The following is a 17352-nucleotide window of genomic DNA, read 5'->3' as shown; positions in this document are numbered from 1 at the left end:
AAGCTAAGGTTTCATGAAAAGAAGCTTATTTTGAGGAAGGTAAAATCTGTTAATGTAACGCTATCACATTCATGGTAGAAAATATTATGCATAATTCATGGTATTTATTATTTATATTTTCTAAGGCCATGTAATTTCCTTTATTTTCGATTAGCTTTTAGCTGGTACATTTTATGTTTTTGCCTCTGGGCTAGGAAGGTGGAAATATGAATAGATATTCAAGTTTATGCCAAATGGTTCAGAAATTAGTAAAATTATTGAAACAGATGAACCCAAAGGATCCTTTTTGGATTGATATGACTAACAAGCTTTTGGAAAAACTGTAAGTTTATTTTTATTCACTCTCATTTTATATGAACTTCTAAACATATTATTGGACCCATTTAGACATAGTTTTATTGGAGTTCAAAGTTTAAGCACATGACTCTTGAGAAATGATATTCATTCATAATTAGTAATAAATATCCTGTTTTGCAATCATATTAGATGTCATATCTTATATTTATATTTTCTATTATGCCTTAGAAATAATGTATACATTCAATGTTGTTCTAAGGCTCCTCAAATGTATTTGTGCTTCTGCTATTTCAGTTGAATTGGATTGGTGCAGTTGCTAATTTGGTTTACCTTAATTCAATTATATATAAGTTGTTGGATGGATTTTGTTAAACATTTATGCTATAGGTAGTACATATACATGACCAAACAATAATATGATACTAAACTAATAAAATACAATACTAAGCATAGAAATGATACATAATACAACAATAAACTTGCTATCCAAAACAATGCATTCCTCTGTTCACATTCTTAACTTCAGGCCTAGAAAGCCAATCAACATATTCTATAAAAATTACAGAGCTTCAATTAACTAATTTTTCATTCTAAATTTTGTCAATTACCTGTAGTTTTCTCTTTGTACAATAGAGCTAAACCTTAGGAATCTCTTTCATTGTTTCTAGTATATTAAAAAAAAAAAGCTTATTGCAGAAACCAAGATTAGTTAAACTAAGGTCTAGTTCTTTATACCTCCTTTGCTTTGAGGTATTGAGATCTAAAAGAACTGTAATAGGAAAATTAGATGAAAGATAAACTATTTCTAATATACTAATGAGGAAGAAAGAAAAAGACTATGTTAGTATGTTAGTATGTTAAGTTGGGTCATCACTCATCACAAATGTTTAAAGATAAGGGTGTCTGTGTCTTGATAAAGCCCCACATTGAGCAACTTACAAAACTGAAGTAAACTCTATATTATAAAATAAGACACCTACCACAGCTTGTAAGCATGGAGCCGTGTGATAAATACAAAGCGAACTATTCTTTCGCCTTTTACTAAAGAATACCGTGTATTTGTTACATATAGCGGCATACTTTAATTTTTTTAAATGGTTCTTCCTTAGAGGACCTTACAATACTAGTCAAAGTTTTTAGTGTTATATATAAAACAAATAAATTTATTTTATATATTCAATATATTTAATCTATTTTAATTTTATATGCAGTGAATAATTGACTAAATTGAAGTTTTTTAGTTATGTTTAACTATTATTTTTGTTGATAATAAGTTTACAAATTTAGTACAGAATGACGTAGATTGTTTTGGGGTTAGTTACAAAATTTATTCTACTTTGCATGGATTTGAAATTTTTGTGATAAGATCAAAGCAATATTACACTCATGCAACCTTTTTTGTTGAATGTCTTGCGAATCTGGGATAGTTCTATTAAAAATTATAAGTAACTAAACGAGAAAGTTTAACGTTAATAAATTTTTTTGTATATGGGTATAAAGTCCCACATGTTATACAAAGAAAGAAAGTACTCTAATAAACCTGGAGAACAAAAATTCAAAATAACATATTGTTGGGTTTGAAGTCCCACATCTTTCATGAAGCCAAAGTTACTCATCTTATAAATTGCAACATTACTGGCAGTGACATTGACCAAAATAATAAAATAATTATTAGTTATAAATTATACATTATTAATTAATTTAATTGTTCTCTAATTTAGCTATAAACTGCACCATTACTGGCAATGACGCTGACCAAAATTATAAAATAATTATTAATTACTTATAAATTATAAATTTTTAATTAATATAATCCTTCTCTAATTTAGCTATAAAGCCCTGAAAAGTAATGTTTATTTACTTTTCTCTCCATATTCCAGTTTCACATTGTTTTCGTCTTTCCATATAGATGAAAATGAGATAATTGTCTAGAAAGAATATTCACAATTTTAGAAAGGGTGAATGTTAATTAATGCAGTAATTACTAGATGTAAAAAGGATATATTATTTGATTATCATCCAGGGTTAATTTCAACCAGGCTACAATAAATTTAGAACATATTAAATCTGATATAGCCTTTGCCATGGGGAATTAAAAACTAAGACTCATAATGAATCTAAATAATCTCCAAAAGTTTGATTAGTGGTGATATGAAGTTAAATTAATTCATAATCTCTTTAATACCACTTTAGTTTTGCTTTAATAAATTGATTCTTAATCTTTAGTTACAATTTCAGTACTGCATCATGTTTTTCTGTCACTATTTCTTATAGGACAATGTCAAAGCCATTGAAAAGGTATTTTTTTGATCTTCAATTTGTTTTTGGTTTGCTAACACATCTTGTGCTTCAATTCAATGTCTTATTTTTCAATTCAATATCTTTTTTGCGTGTAAAAAAAAATTGTTTTTGGAGTATAAGATGAAAATTTGTCTTCTGCAAATCCACTCCACTTCTGGACCATGGAGTTGATTAGAGCTATATCAAGTCATTAACCATGGGAATAGATTCCAGTATCAATTGTAAGAAAAATCAGTTGATAAATTGTTCATGCTGAGACTGTAATGAATATACTATGTCAACTAAGCTACCATTGTTACCTTAGTTTTCTTATTTTCAGTTTCAGAATTTTTGCTTCAAGTGTTAGTTAACTTTTGCACTAGGCACAACAATTTAATACTGCACCATATGGTTCTTAGTTGCAGTGTTGCATGCCATCTTGGTAGTCACTAATGCATTCATCTTAATGATAAATGTATATGATGGCTAAAAGTATTGTTTCCAAAATTCGTTAATCTTTATTCTTCCCTGTCTATAATTTTCTTTCCTATTATATTGTTATATATTTCAGAGCAGAATTTTGTTGAAATATTTCTGATAGTATAATCTCATTCCATTATTTAATTTTGTTTAATTATTTTATAAAATTCCTTGTTTCCTCATATTTGATATACATCTTAGTTATTGCAAAAGTCACAATTTTGATCTTAGTTATTGTTTAATCTTTTCTTAATATGCTACATCATAATTGGAAGTGAGCCTGCTTTGTGCGGTCTTCTTTAATTTAAGCCCAAATTTTTAGTTCAGGTCATATTTTTTAATTAGTTTAATTATTTTTTTTAATTAACACATATATATATATATATATATATATAGTTTTTTTAGGGAGCTTTTAAGAAAAGAGAGTTAAGAATTTTGGAGGGAAAGAAATTATTTTTATATTATTAATTAATAGATTATATTTTCTATATTAACGTAATAAATATTAATTTTTATAATTATTTTATTTATATTTTAAAGAAAAATAATTGTAGTAGAAGTTGTTCACTTTACTAATGTGTTTTGTTTTCTTTGGTTAATATTCATTATTTTTAGCATATAATTATAATTATTTTTAATAATTATTTTTTATGTGAATTTTATAGTTAGTTTTACTTTAAAATTGTAATAATTTAAAATTAATATGATTAATGAATGTTTGAGAAAAAGAGCTATAAAGAAGTTATTCCTTTTACATATACTAATTTTATATGTAATTTTTTATTTAAATTTATTTTAAAACCGAATTAATTAGTAATTAATGTTTTAAGATATTGTTACAGTTTACAATATTAATGTATTATTATTTTTATTTTATAAGAATATTATTTTAGAGGAAAATATTTTGAATTAAATTTTTTTGAATATTTTACTTTAAAAGTATTTACATAAAATTATTAATATTTTTTAATATAAAAGTATGTTTAATTAAATTCCATAAATTAACATAATAAATATAAATTTTATAATTATTTGATATTTTAGAGAAGAAATGTTGTAAAAATTTTTCATTTAATTAATGTATTATTTTCTCTGTTAATATTCATTATTTATTTTTTAAAATATAATCATAATTATTTTTATGTAAATTTTGTTATTACTTTTATTTTAAAATTACAAAATTTAAAATTAACATGATTAGTATTTTATGATATCGTTACAGTTTTTAATATTAATAGGTTATTCTATTATATAATTATATGTACGGGTAGGGAGGTCGACCACCACCCTGTCGGCCATTGAATGGCAGAACCAGGCAGCCGAATGCCAATCGGCCACTTGGATCGGCCTATCGTCACTTGTTACCTTTAATCAAGTAATTAGGGGTTAATTAGTTGATTAGGGTGTATTACCTAATACAGTAAGTATGCTGCGAGGCCCATGGGGTCCGGGGCCCATAAATGACAGTCTAAATAGCTAAGGACAAAAGGTAACGTCACTGTTCATTAATTACCCTAGAGATTCGAGCTTGTCCTGACTTGAGCGTTGAAGTGCCTTTTGCAGGTACCAGCCCCCTCCTCAGCGTATCGGATTACTGGGTCGGGAGTCTCGTTCGGCCTTCGGACTACTAGAAGACTTAGTGTGCCCTTCAGACAGGTACATTTGGCGCCCACCGTGGGGCCGAACCGAGACGATCTTAGAGATTAATCGAGCAAGACAATGGCGATAATAAGGAGGACGAACACGGTAGATCAGCAACACGAAGAAGAACATGTCGAGTGGATGAAACCAACCTTTCTGAAACCGTCCGTCTATTGAAACAAGAGATGGAGGCTATGAAACAACAGCGAGAAAAAGATGCTAGGGAGCTTTCGGCCTTGAAAGCTGAGAATGAGGCACTAAGGAATCAAGACACCTCATGGAAACCTACTCAGGTCACCAATACGCAAACTCAAGGGTCGCACCAGTCCCATACGATCCATATATCGGTCCCTCGTGCCTCGGCAGTAGCACTTGAAAAGCACCCTTCGGCCTTACCCACTGTCGGTCGGCCCGCAGATTCGACAACTATCGGCTCACACTGACACCCTTTCACCCCCTCCATAATGCAGCTCTCTCTTTTGGGCAATTGGAAATCTTTACCCATTGATAAATATGATGGTACCACTGATCCTGATGAACATCTTGATGTTTTTCTTACGCAGGTAACCCTGAGTACTACGGATGATGCTGCATTGTGTCGCATTTTCCCCACATCCCTCAAGGGTAGGGCGTTGAGCTGGTTCACTCGGCTACCCCCTAACTCGATCGACTCATTCAATACTCTGTCATCTCAATTCACAGTTCAGTTTGCAACAAGCCGTCCCCATAGCTTGACATCTTTGTCGTTGGTTAGCCTTCGGCAAGATAAGAAAGAATCGCTTCGAACTTTCATGGATCGGTTCAACAAGGCAGCCTTGGAAATTCGAGATCTTAACCCGGCGGTAGCACTTCATCACCTGACGACGGCTTTAAAACCAGGGCCATTCGTCAATAGCCTATGCAAGAAGCCTCCTTCAGATATGAATGATCTGCGCAGGAGAGCGGATAAATATATGCAAATGGAGGAGTTGGCCGAATTTCGAAATCAGGCCCAGACTGACCAGTCGGCCAGGCCCGAGAAGCCAATCGAACAGACATACAGGGGGCGAGGCAAAGAAATAGCTCTTCGGGACCGACCCGTGCGAGGTCCCAAATACTCCAATTACACCCCTCTTAATGCAAGCCGGGCCGCGATACTGGAGCAAGCTTTGGCAGCAGAAGTGTTGGCGGTTCCAAAGAGAGTTTCCACTCCGCCACGCGCCGATACCAGCAAAACCTGCAGGTATCACCGAAATCGCGGACACTCAACTGAAGAGTGTGCTGCCTTAAAAGATAAAATTGAAGATTTGGTCAAGCAAGGCAAGTTGCACAATTTTGTGGATTGGCCAGCTTCATATCGTCCCCGCTCATCGTCCTAGTATCGACACAATGATCGGCATGCGCAGGATCGGTCTGATAGACCTCGGCGCGAGCGAAGTAGGTCGCAAGAAAAGAAGGATGATTCGGCACCTTCACGTCGGAGGGTCATAAACACAATCGCAGGTGGATTTCGGGTGGCGGCTCGACATCTTCTGCCCGAAAGAGACACCTTAGAGCTATTCGTTCGGTCAATAATGTGGATAGGCAACCTCCCCGACGATTACCAACAATAACTTTCACTGACGCTGATTTTCAAGGTATCGATCCTGAGCACGATGATCCAATGGTGATTAGCGTGGAAATTCACAACTGTATAGTAAAGAAAATGCTGGTCCCATATGACGATCCTTTGGTCGGTTTTGCAGGGGAGAGGGTGAACACCAAAGGGTATATTAAGCTTTTCACTCGTTTTTGTTTTGACGAACAGGAAAGCAGGGAGATTCAGATAAAATACATCGTGGTAGACGCTCATACATCTTACAACATTCTCTTGGGACGACCATCGTTGAATATGCTAGGCGCTGTTGTGTCAACTCCGCACCTAGCAATGAAGTTCCCATCTGACAAGGGGAAAATCATCACCATCCACGCCGACCAAAAAGCTGCTCGGGAATGTTATTTTGCTAGCTTGCAAGTAGCTCCAATAGAAAGAAAATCAAAGTCCAAAAGGGTTCATGTTGTCAACTCTTTGGCATCAGTTGAAGAACCAGTTTGGGATCTTGACCCAAGAATGAATGATGAGGAACGTGTAGAGCCGGTAGAGTCAAAAAGAGAGCTACAGATCGGCTCGAATTTGGCTCAAGTCACATACATCGGTGCCGACACATCTGAAGAAGACTGTTCTATCTTGCGCTGGGCGATAATGAAAAACAAAGACCTTTTTGCATGGACACCTTCTGACATGCCCGACATAGACCCCAATATCATGTGTCATAAATTATCAATTTGTGCCGAAGCGAGACTGGTTGCCCAGCGTAAAAGGAAAATGAGAACCGAACGGAAGCAAGCAGTGGAAGCAGAGGTGACCAAGTTGCTAGCAGCGAGATTCATTCGGGAAGTTGACTACACCACTTGGCTAGCAAATGTGGTAATGGTGAAAAAGCCGAACGGAAAATGGAGAATGTGTACTAATTACACTAATCTCAATAAAGCATGTCCCAAGGATGCTTACCCACTCCCGAACATAGATCGGTTAGTTGACGGTGCCTCTGGCCACAGAATCCTCACCTTTCTCGATGCTTATTTGGGGTACAATCAAATCCCCATGCATCCCCGCGACGAAGAAAAAATAGCTTTCATAATTGATTCGGCCAATTATTGCTATCAGGTCATGCCCTTCGGGTTAAAAAATGCAGGTGCAACTTATCAGAGATTGATGAATAAAGTCTTCCGGCACCAAATCGGTCGAAGCATGGAGGTGTATGTTGACGACATGGTTGTTAAATCCCACGACATTGCCCGCCATGTAGTTGATCTTGCTGAAGTATTCCAACAATTGCGCCGGTATGACATGCATTTGAACCTTGAAAAGTGCGTGTTTGGGGTATCAAGTGGAAAATTCCTCGGGTTTATGTTGTCGGCAAGGGGCATAGAAGCCAACCCTGATAAATGCATGGCAATCGTCAACATGGTAAGTCCCAAGAACCTTAAGGAAGTCCAGAAGTTAGCAGGACGCCTTACTGCGCTATCAAGATTCATCCCCTGTTTGGCTGAAGTAGCCAAACCCATTGTAGGATTGTTGAAGAAGATCAAGAAGTTCGAATGGTCTGAGAATTGTGAGGAGGCTTTCAAGACTTTGAAGAAGCGCCTCGGCTCGCCTCCCATTCTTTCCAAGCCCGATCCCGCGATACCAATGGTGGTTTATTTGTGCGTATCAAACGACGCAATCAGCGCTGTTCTGATTCAGGAAAAGGAGGAGCAACAACCTATCTACTTCGTCAGCCGAATGTTACAGGAGGCCGAGACCAGGTATCAGCTTCTGGAGAAGATGGCGCTTGGGCTCATTCATACCGCTCGGCGCCTCAGGCAATATTTTCAGAGCCATCGTGTCATTATCCGAACTGATTGCCCGATAGCCAAGGTGTTGCGAAAGCCAGAACTAGCAGGAAGGATGATGGCGTGGTCTATTGAGCTATCAGAGTTTGATATCAGCTTTGAGCCACGAGGTCCGGTCAAGTCTCAATACTTGGCTGATTTTGTTAATGAATTGCAACCGAAAGGTCGTTTCGAGAATGACGTGTGGACCATGCACGCGGATGGCTTGTCAAACAGTCAAGGCAGTGGCGCAGGTATAATTCTTGAGGGACCGACAGGGGTGACCCTTGAACAGTCTTTACGATTCGTGTTTAAAGCGTCAAACAACCAAGCCGAATACGAGGCACTATTGGCAGGATTGAGACTCGCACAAGAAATCGGGGCTACACGATTGATATGTTGGACCGACTCAAAAGTTGTGTCAGAACAAGTGAATGACAATTTCCAGGTGAAAGATTCAGGCCTGCTGAAATATTATCACTTGTTTCACAGAATGCGCAGCACTTTTGAGGATGTCCAAGTGAAACACGCGCCGAGAGAACATAACGAGAGGGCCAAACAGTTAGCTCGGTTAGCAAGTAGTAATCGAAAACCCGGACAGCTACGAACCACACTTCACCTTAATCTTGCTACTCCAAGTGTAACACCGATCGAATGTATGACGATCGAAGAGCCTACACACACTTGGACAACGGAAATAATAGACTACCTGGAGCTTGGCAAGGAACCATCTGACCATGCGGCTGCCAAAAAACTCCGAACTCAAGCGACCAGGTATTCGGTTGTTGGGGGACAGTTGTATCGCAGGGGTTTCTCGGTGCCTCTTTTGAAATGCATCGATACGCCACAGGCAGATTATGTCTTGAGAGAAGTTCACGAGGGCATATGTGGATCTCATTCGGGAGGGAGGACACTAGCTATGAAAGTGCTTAGAGCAGGTTTTTACTGGCCAACTCTCAAAAGCGATTGCATGTAGTTCGTCAAGCGTTGTCTTTCATGCCAAAAACATGGCAATCTTATCCATGCCTCGGCTGAAGAACTACACAGTATAAGCTCGCCATGGCCGTTTGCAATATGGGGAATGGATATACTCGTACCATTCCCGATAGCTAAAGGCCAATGCAAGTTTTTATTGGTCGTTGTGGATTATTTCACGAAATGGGTCGAGGCCGAACCACTCGCCAGCATCACAGCCGCTAATGTTCAGAAGTTCTTGTGGAAGAACATCATTACTCGTTTCGGCATTCCACATGCTCTCATAACCGACAATGGTTTGCAATTCACCGACCAGAAACTCAATCGATTTATCCAAGATCTCGACATTCAACATAGATTTACATCGGTCGAACATCCGCAGTCCAATGGACAAGCCGAAGCAGCTAATAAGGTGATACTTACTGAATTAATGAAGCGATTGGGAGACGCTAAGGGAGCTTGGGCCGAAGAATTGTTAGAAGTCTTGTGGGCTTATCGGTGCATGCCTCAGTCCACAACTCAAGAAACACCTTTTAGGCTAACATATGGCACTTATGCCATGATCCCTGTTGAAGTCGGGGAACCTTTCTTTCAGCGGCAACATTTTGATGAGACAACCAATGAAGCATCGCTCCGAGCCGAAGTCGATATGATTGACGAAGTACGAACCAAAGCTCAGATGATAGCCGAAGCTTGCAAGCAACGAATGGCTCGTAGATTCAATTCCAATCTCACCAAGAGAAGTTTCAAGGAGGGAGACTTAGTCTGGAGAGTTCTGGGACCGGCAAGACGTAATCCACGGGAAGGCAAGTTGGCAGCAAATTGGGATGGCCCGTTTCGGATCCGACATAGCCTTGATAACGGTGCCTACAAACTTGAAGAGCTTTCTGGCAAGATCATCCCCAGAACATGGAATTCATCTCACTTGAAGACATACTACAGCTAATCGTTGTAATCTGATCATAATGTAATTCTAAGTTGCACTCTTTTCCTTGATCGGTCTTTTCTCCCCTTGTAAAAAAATGAAAAGAGGTTTTGGCCGACAAATTTTTTAACGTGGCACATATCAATAAAGTACACTTCATCTCATTGTTTGTTGTTTCCCTCTTGGAAAATCACGCAAAAGGCTTCCCTCCCAAGTTAATCAACTCGGCCAAGGATGTGCCTCGAAAAATCACGCAAAAGGCTTCCCTCCCGAGTTAATCAACTCGGTCAAGGATGTGCCTCGGAAAATTACGCAAAAGGCTTCCCTCCCGAGTTAATCAACTCGGCAAAGGATGTGCCTCGAAAAATTACGCAAAAGGCTTCCCTCCCGAGTTAATCAACTCGGCCAAGGATGTGCCTCAGAAAATTACGTAAAAGGCTTCCCTCCCGAGTTAATCAACTCGGCCAAGGATGTGCCTCAAAATCACGTAAAAGGCTTCCCTCCCGAGTTAATCAACTCGGCCAAGGATGTGCCTCAGAAAATCACGCAAAAGGCTTCCCTCCCGAGTTGATCAACTCGGCCAAGGATGTGCCTCGGAAAATCACGTAAAAGGCTTCCCTCCCGAGTTGATCAACTCGGCCAAGGATGTGCCTCAAAATCGCGTAAAAGGCTTCCCTCCCGAGTTAATCAACTCGGCCAAGGATGTGCCTCGAAAAATCACGTAAAAGGCTTCCCTCCCGAGTTGATCAACTCGGCCAAGGATGTGCCTCGGAAAATCACGCAATTCCGAGTGATTCCACTCGGTCTTGCTCAAGAAGCAACATAATTCCGAATGACTCCCTCGGTTTTGCTCTTAAGTAGCGTATTTCCGAGAGACCTCCACTCGGTTTTTCCCAAGAATCAATCCAATCCCGAGTGACCTCCACTCGGTTATGCTAGCAAGACAATCCAATCCCGAGTAACCTCCAATCGGAATTGCTAGCAAGACAAGGCAATTCCGAGTGACCTCTACTCGATTTTGCAAGCAAATCAAGGCAAGACCAATTGACCTCCACTCGGTCTTGCCAGTAAATCAAGGCAAATCCGAATGACCTCCACTCGGTCTTGCTCAAAAAGCAAGGCAATTCCGAGTGACCTTTACTCGGTTTTGCCAGCAAATCAAGGCAAGACCGATTGACCTCCACTCGGTCTTGCCACTAAATCAAGGCAAGTCCGAGTGACCTCCACTCGGTCTTACTCAAAAAGCAAGGCAATTCCGAGTGACTCCACTCGATTTTACTAGCAAGACAAGCAATTCCGAGTGACCTCAAATCAGTTTTGCCAGCAAATCAAGGCAAGACCGATTGACCTCCACTCGGTCTTGCCACCAAATCAAGGCAGTCCGAGTGACCTCCACTCGGTCTTGCTCAAAAAGCAAGGCAATTCCGAGTGACTCCACTCGGTTTTGCTAGCAAGACAAGCAATTCCGAGTGACCTCTACTCGGTTTTGCTAGCAAATCAAGGCAAGACAAGACCGATTGACCTCCACTCGGTCTTGCCAGTAAATCAAGGCATGTCCGAGTGACCTCCACTCGGTCTTGCTCAAAAAGAAAGGCAATTCCGAGTGACTCCACTCGGTTTTGTTAGCAAGACAAGCAATTCTGCGTAACCTCTACTCGGTTTTGCTAGCAAGACAAGGCAATTCCGAGGGACTCCACTCGGTCTTGCTCCAGAATACAAGTGTTTCTTTTGATTTTAACAAACAATAATACCGATTCGGCTACTTATTACTTGAGTCTTACGTGCAAATTTGACAAGTACTTCGAATGAAGAAGACGTATTAAAGACACAAGTCAAAACGAGACAATATCATTACATTCCAAAAAAGGAGGCTCTATCGGCCCCCGGCCTACACTTGTTCAAACAAAAGTTAAAAGTTACATAAGACCTATCAAGCACTAAACTACTCTTCCGGAGTTCGGGCTGCATCGGCTTGAATGACAGATTCGGGATTTCCTTTGGCCTCATTCTCAGGTTCCGGGGTTACCTCATCCATGGTGTTTTCCTCGGAAGAGGTTTCGACATCTTTTGCCTGGGGGGCATCCTCTGGCTCTTCCCCATCGGGATTTGCCCCTTCAGGCATATCAGCAAAAGAAATCAATGACCCTTGGTAAAAATCTTGGGTCATATCAAACTCGAAGCCCTCTTCAAATTGGCCGAGGTGCTTGGCTTGCCGAACAACGTGTTTAAACCCGGCTTCATGTTGAGCAACAATCTTCTCTTTCGCCTGCTCCTTTAGGAGGTTGTACTCGGCATGAGCCTCCTCCAGTCGGCGTCGCTCCTTATTAGCTGCTTTTTGAAGGTTCAGGCGAAGAGTATCATTGTCTCGCCGAACAACATCCAATTCGGCCGACAGCTCCCGATTTTTGGCTGTCACTTCTTCATTCACCGCGATAGCTTTGGCGGCAGTCCTCTCGGCCTCCTCTAAACTTTGTTTCAGATGCACCACCTCGCCGATGGGTTCCATGGCTAGGTGATGGGCTAAGGCCAATGAGCGAGTTTGCACCTCGCAGTAGAGTCTCCACTTGGCTCTTGCATCCAAGCTAGCCAAGAACTCCTGCCCGAAAGGAGACACAATGTCAGGCCGAATCATCGTCTCGGCCGACACATCTTCACCAAGAAAGGCACGAGACATTAGCTGAGGTGGCACCACAATCACAGTCCGATTGGGTGATGCCTCGGGCACTGACTTGGCCTTCTTAGCGCGTTCTGGATTTTCCTCAGCGCCTTTCCTTTTAGGACGTTCTCGACTGGTCTCCTTTCCCTTTTTTCCCTTCTTTTTTTTGCGTTCGAGAGAAGGAGGTGCTCGGTCATCATTATCTGGTCGGGGGGTGCGTGCAACTTCCGAAGTGCCTACACCCCCGGCTTGTCTCACTTGCTTCGCCCGAGCAGCAAGCAAGTTGTGAATATTCAGCTCATCGGCGTCGCTGGTAACCATGATTCCTGCAAAAAGGGTTAGGTAAACATCAATAGGAATTTAATTGACAGTCAAAATAGGACAGATAACATATCTATCAGGTCATTCCACCAACGTGAAGATTCAACCAAGTTAATTAAAGACCTAGTCGGCAAGCGCCGACGAAGACAAAGTAATAACTTCAGGTCATTCCGCTATTCGGCCGTCAGCATCTTCTTCGGCACCAAGTCGTAAGGCCGAGGGGAACGAGTCTAGTACAGCGGGAATAGACTTTTATCGTCCTCCCCAAAGAGGAAGCGTTGTCCATTCGGCCTGATAGTCACCTGGAAAAATCCCGCCTTAAAATTCTTATATGACGAGGTAAAACTGTCCAACAGTAGCCGATCACCCACTCGGCTCAAGGAGAGCCACTTCGCCAGTATAGTAGGTCGGGAAGAGTAAAAATATAGAAAAAGGAGTGGAGAAGGCTTGATGTGGATACACTTGCACAAGTGCTTAAAACCTTGCAATTGCGCCCAGCTATTCGAATGCAATTGAGTAGGAGCAACGTTCAACACCTTCAGCACCCCCATGGTAAACTCATCAAACGGCAGCTTTACCTTCAGGTCCCGAACGAGGCAGTCGTACATATAAAATGACTCCATCTTTGCGCCACTTTGATCTAAACAAACAATGTCTAGGTTCGGGAAGGCGTTATTTCGGCAAGACCGAACTCCAATCGGATACGGCTCCTCCTTAGCGTCAAAATTTAAGCATTTTGTATAGTCCAGCAGGTTTGTGATCATAGTTATGTCTCGGTAACGTGAGTAGTAGGAAGTTACCTCCCCATTGACCCACTCGTAATCGGGCACATCAGAGGGACCGTATCGTTGCCGATTCGAGACACGCTTCGTCTTTTCCTGAACCTCTTCACTCTCGCTAGTAGAGGTTTCCCCCGAAGAAGAAGCGCCCTCATTCGGTCCATCGGCATCAATCGGCAGCCGAACGGTACTTCAGTGACTTGACTCGCTGGACGATGTCCCCTCGGATGACGACGACCGAGAGCTGTCGGCCGAAGAGCTCGTAGAAGTATCAACCATGATTATAAAAGCTTACCAATTTCAATTCAATATCTTTTTTGCGTGTAAAAAAAAAATTGTTTTTGGAGTATAAGATAAAAATTTGTCTTATGCAAATCCACTCCACTTCTGGACGATGGAGTTGATTAGAGCTATATCAAGTCATTAACCATGGGAATAGATTCCAGTATCAATTGTAAGAAAAATCAGTTGATAAATTGTTCATGCTGAGACTGTAATGAATATACTATGTCAACTAAGCTACCATTGTTACCTTAGTTTTCTTATTTTCAGTTTCAGAATTTTTGCTTCAAGTGTTAGTTAACTTTTGCACTAGGCACAACAATTTAATACTGCACCATATGGTTCTTAGTTGCAGTGTTGCATGCCATCTTGGTAGTGACTAATGCATTCATCTTAATGATAAATGTATATGATGGCTAAAAGTATTGATTCCAAAATTCGTTAATCTTTATTCTTCCCTGTCTATAATTTTCTTTCCTATTATATTGTTATATATTTCAGAGCAGTTTTTTTTTTTTTTTTTCCTAATATCTTTTATTTCTTGCATCTCTGTAACCTAAACTTCTTGAAAGTTATTAGTTTTTAAATCTTTTTCAAAACTTGAATTTGGTGTTTTAATATGTATCATTGTGAGTGATATGTTGGACTTCTTACAACAGTACTAAATACTATGTGATAAGAGTTCCAGGACTAGGAGGGACAATTAGCTTGTTGGGATTAGTTTACTTTAAGGGTAGAAAATGTTATTAACTGTTACAAGAAATATTTTTTAAAAAAAAAAAAAGTAAATATGGATCTTCTGATTATATTTTTTGTTCATCATTGAAACCATTTCCCCTCTGATTACAAGAGATTTATAAAGTAATATGCCCTTCCCTTATTCTCCTCACTTGAAAAGAATCCTTGCTTATTAATAGGTGCATTTCTAATTTCTATTCTCATGTACTATTAACACTGGCTGAACTTGGATAATCTAAAGGGAAAAATACCAGAAACTTAATAATTTGACCAAACTTGTCTACTTAGTCCCACACCGTTGGGAATTACACATGCATATAGTCTTTGATACATTAAATAACTAGCATCTAGCAACATTGAAACATACTTACCTGGATGGGGTCAATGGATGATCAAGAAGGTCCATGGCCTAGGTTTGTGACCTCCATTGCACTTTGGAGGGGTGCAGGTCTAAGGTCTCCTCAAGTAGGAGAGCCTACCTACATCATAATTTGTGGTAGTGGGGCTTGCGTTCGCGCAGCCCCTTCAATTTTAGTTTTCAATATTTTTTTAAATATTAATTTGAATGCTCTCATATTGTTTTAAAATTTATTTTAATATTAGTTTTGCATTTAAATGATCTTGTATTTAATTTTAAATATGGTATAGTTTAAACATTGGTTTGGTTATATACTATGTTAGTTATTATCGAAGGAGATGATGTCATAATTCAATTTTTATATTTATTTTAATATTAATTTTAAATTTAAATGATCTTGTATTTAATTTTTAAATATGGTATAGTTTAAAGATCGGTTTGATTATATACATTATAATAGTTATGATTGAAGGAAATGATGTCATAATTCAATTTTTATTTGAGTCAATAATTGTATAAGTTGACTTTTTTCTTCTTCATGTATTTGTAAGTTGTAGCAGAAGTAGGGATATTAGCCTTTACTGAGTAGGAAACATCATTTAATTTTATCCAGTTCTGGTTTCTATATGCAAATTTTTAATTGTGAAGGTAAGGGTTGAGTTGTATAATTTTGTTGAAATATTTCTGATAGTATAATCTCATTCCATTATTTAATTTTGTTTAATTATTTTATAAAATTCCTTGTTTCCTCATATTTGATATACATCTTAGTTATTGCAAAAGTCACAATTTTGGTCTCATTTCTTAATAAGCTACATCATAATTGGAAGTGAGCCTGATTTGTGCGGTCTTCTTTAATTTAAGCCCAAATTTTTAGTTCAGGTCATATTTTTTAATTAGTTTAATTAATTTTTTTTAATTAATACACATATATATATATATATATATATATATATATATATATAGTTTTTTTAGGGAGCTTTTAAGAAAAGAGAGTTAAGAATTTTGGAGGGAAAGAAATTATTTTTATATTATTAATTAATAGATTATATTTTCTATATTAACGTAATAAATAATAATTTTTATAATTATTTTATTTATATTTTAAAGAAAAATAATTGTAGTAGAAGTTGTTCACTTTACTAATGTGTTTTGTTTTTTTGGTTAATATTCATTATTTTTAGCATATAATTATAATTATTTTTAATAATTATTTTTTATGTGAATTTTATAGTTAGTTTTACTTTAAAATTGTAATAATTTAAAATTAATGTAATTAATGAATGTTTGAGAAAAAGAGCTATAAAGAAGTTATTCCTTTTACATATACTAATTTTATATGTAGTTTTTTATTTAAATTTATTTTAAAACCGAATTAATTAGTAATTAATGTTTTAAGATATTGTTACAGTTTACAATATTAATGTATTATTACTTTTATTTTATAAGAATATTATTTTAGAGGAAAATATTTTGAATTAATTTTTTTTGAATATTTTACTTTAAAAGTATTTACATAAAATTATTAATATTTTTAATATAAAAGTATGTTTAATTAAATTCCATAAATTAACATAATAAATAATAAATTTTATAATTATTTGATATTTTAGAGAAAAAATGTTGTAAAAGTTTTTCATTTAATTAATGTATTATTTTCTCTATTAATATTCATTATTTATTTTTTAAAATATAATCATAATTATTTTTATGTAAATTTTGTTATTACTTTTATTTTAAAATTACAAAATTTAAAATTAACATGATTAGTATTTTATGATATCGTTACAGTTTTTAATATTAATAGGTTATTCTATTATATAATTATATGTACGGGTAGGGAGGTCGGCCACCACCCTGTCGGCCATTGAATGGCAGAACCAGGCAGCCGAATGCCAATCGGCCACCTGGATCGGTCTATCGTCACTTGTTACCTTTAATCAAGTAATTGGGGGTTAATTAGTTGATTAGGGTGTATTACCTAATACGGTAAGTATGCTGCGAGGCCCATGGGGTCCAGGGCCCATAAATGACAGTATAAATAGCTAAGGACAAAAGGTAACGTCAGTGTTCATTAATTACCCTAGAGATTCGAGCTTGTCCTGACTTGAGCGTTGGAGTGCCTTTTGCAGGTACCAACCCCCTCCTTAGCGTATCGGATTACTGGGTCGGGAGTCTCGTTCGGCCTTCGGACTACTAGAAGACTTAGTGTGCCCTTCAGACAAGT

At 38.0% G+C, this 17352-nt stretch overlaps 2 protein-coding genes and 2 non-coding genes across 4 annotated transcripts; all 4 read left to right on the top strand.

Annotated features, from left to right (window-relative positions):
* The first annotated feature begins 1295 nt into the window (after positions 1-1295).
* Positions 1296-1413, top strand: LOC145950967 (U5 spliceosomal RNA). The gene has a single exon (XR_014428794.1). It is a non-coding gene; the product is annotated as a U5 spliceosomal RNA (small nuclear RNA).
* A 3470-nt stretch (positions 1414-4883) lies between these two features.
* On the top strand, positions 4884-6056 carry LOC145950421 (uncharacterized). Its single transcript, XM_083061507.1, has 2 exons — positions 4884-4991; positions 5262-6056. Exons 1-2 carry the CDS (start codon positions 4884-4886, stop codon positions 6054-6056), a joined length of 903 nt encoding a protein of 300 aa, XP_082917633.1.
* A 284-nt stretch (positions 6057-6340) lies between these two features.
* Positions 6341-9067, top strand: LOC145950420 (uncharacterized). Its single transcript, XM_083061506.1, has one exon. The coding sequence runs from the start codon at positions 6341-6343 to the stop codon at positions 9065-9067; it is 2727 nt and encodes a 908-aa protein (XP_082917632.1).
* A 6063-nt stretch (positions 9068-15130) lies between these two features.
* On the top strand, positions 15131-15294 carry LOC145950961 (U1 spliceosomal RNA). Its single transcript, XR_014428788.1, has one exon. It is a non-coding gene; the product is annotated as a U1 spliceosomal RNA (small nuclear RNA).
* Positions 15295-17352: the final 2058 nt, after the last annotated feature.

This window comes from Cajanus cajan, chromosome 8 (assembly GCF_000230855.2).
Source record: "Cajanus cajan strain Asha chromosome 8, NIPB_CcT2T_4, whole genome shotgun sequence".
Classification (NCBI taxonomy): domain Eukaryota; kingdom Viridiplantae; phylum Streptophyta; class Magnoliopsida; order Fabales; family Fabaceae; genus Cajanus; species Cajanus cajan.
This window is presented reverse-complemented; position numbering and strand designations above follow the sequence as displayed.

What these genes read in the sequence shown, in the direction of transcription:
- LOC145950420 (XM_083061506.1), top strand. Translation starts at nt 6,341, where the DNA reads ATGGTGATTAGCGTGGAAATTCACAACTGTATAGTAAAGAAAATGCTG.
- LOC145950421 (XM_083061507.1), top strand. Translation starts at nt 4,884, where the DNA reads ATGGAGGCTATGAAACAACAGCGAGAAAAAGATGCTAGGGAGCTTTCG. An exon ending in CCTCATGGAAACCTACTCAG is followed by an intron (nt 4,992 to 5,261) that starts GTCACCAATACG and finishes TTTCTTACGCAG; the next exon opens with GTAACCCTGAGTACTACGGA.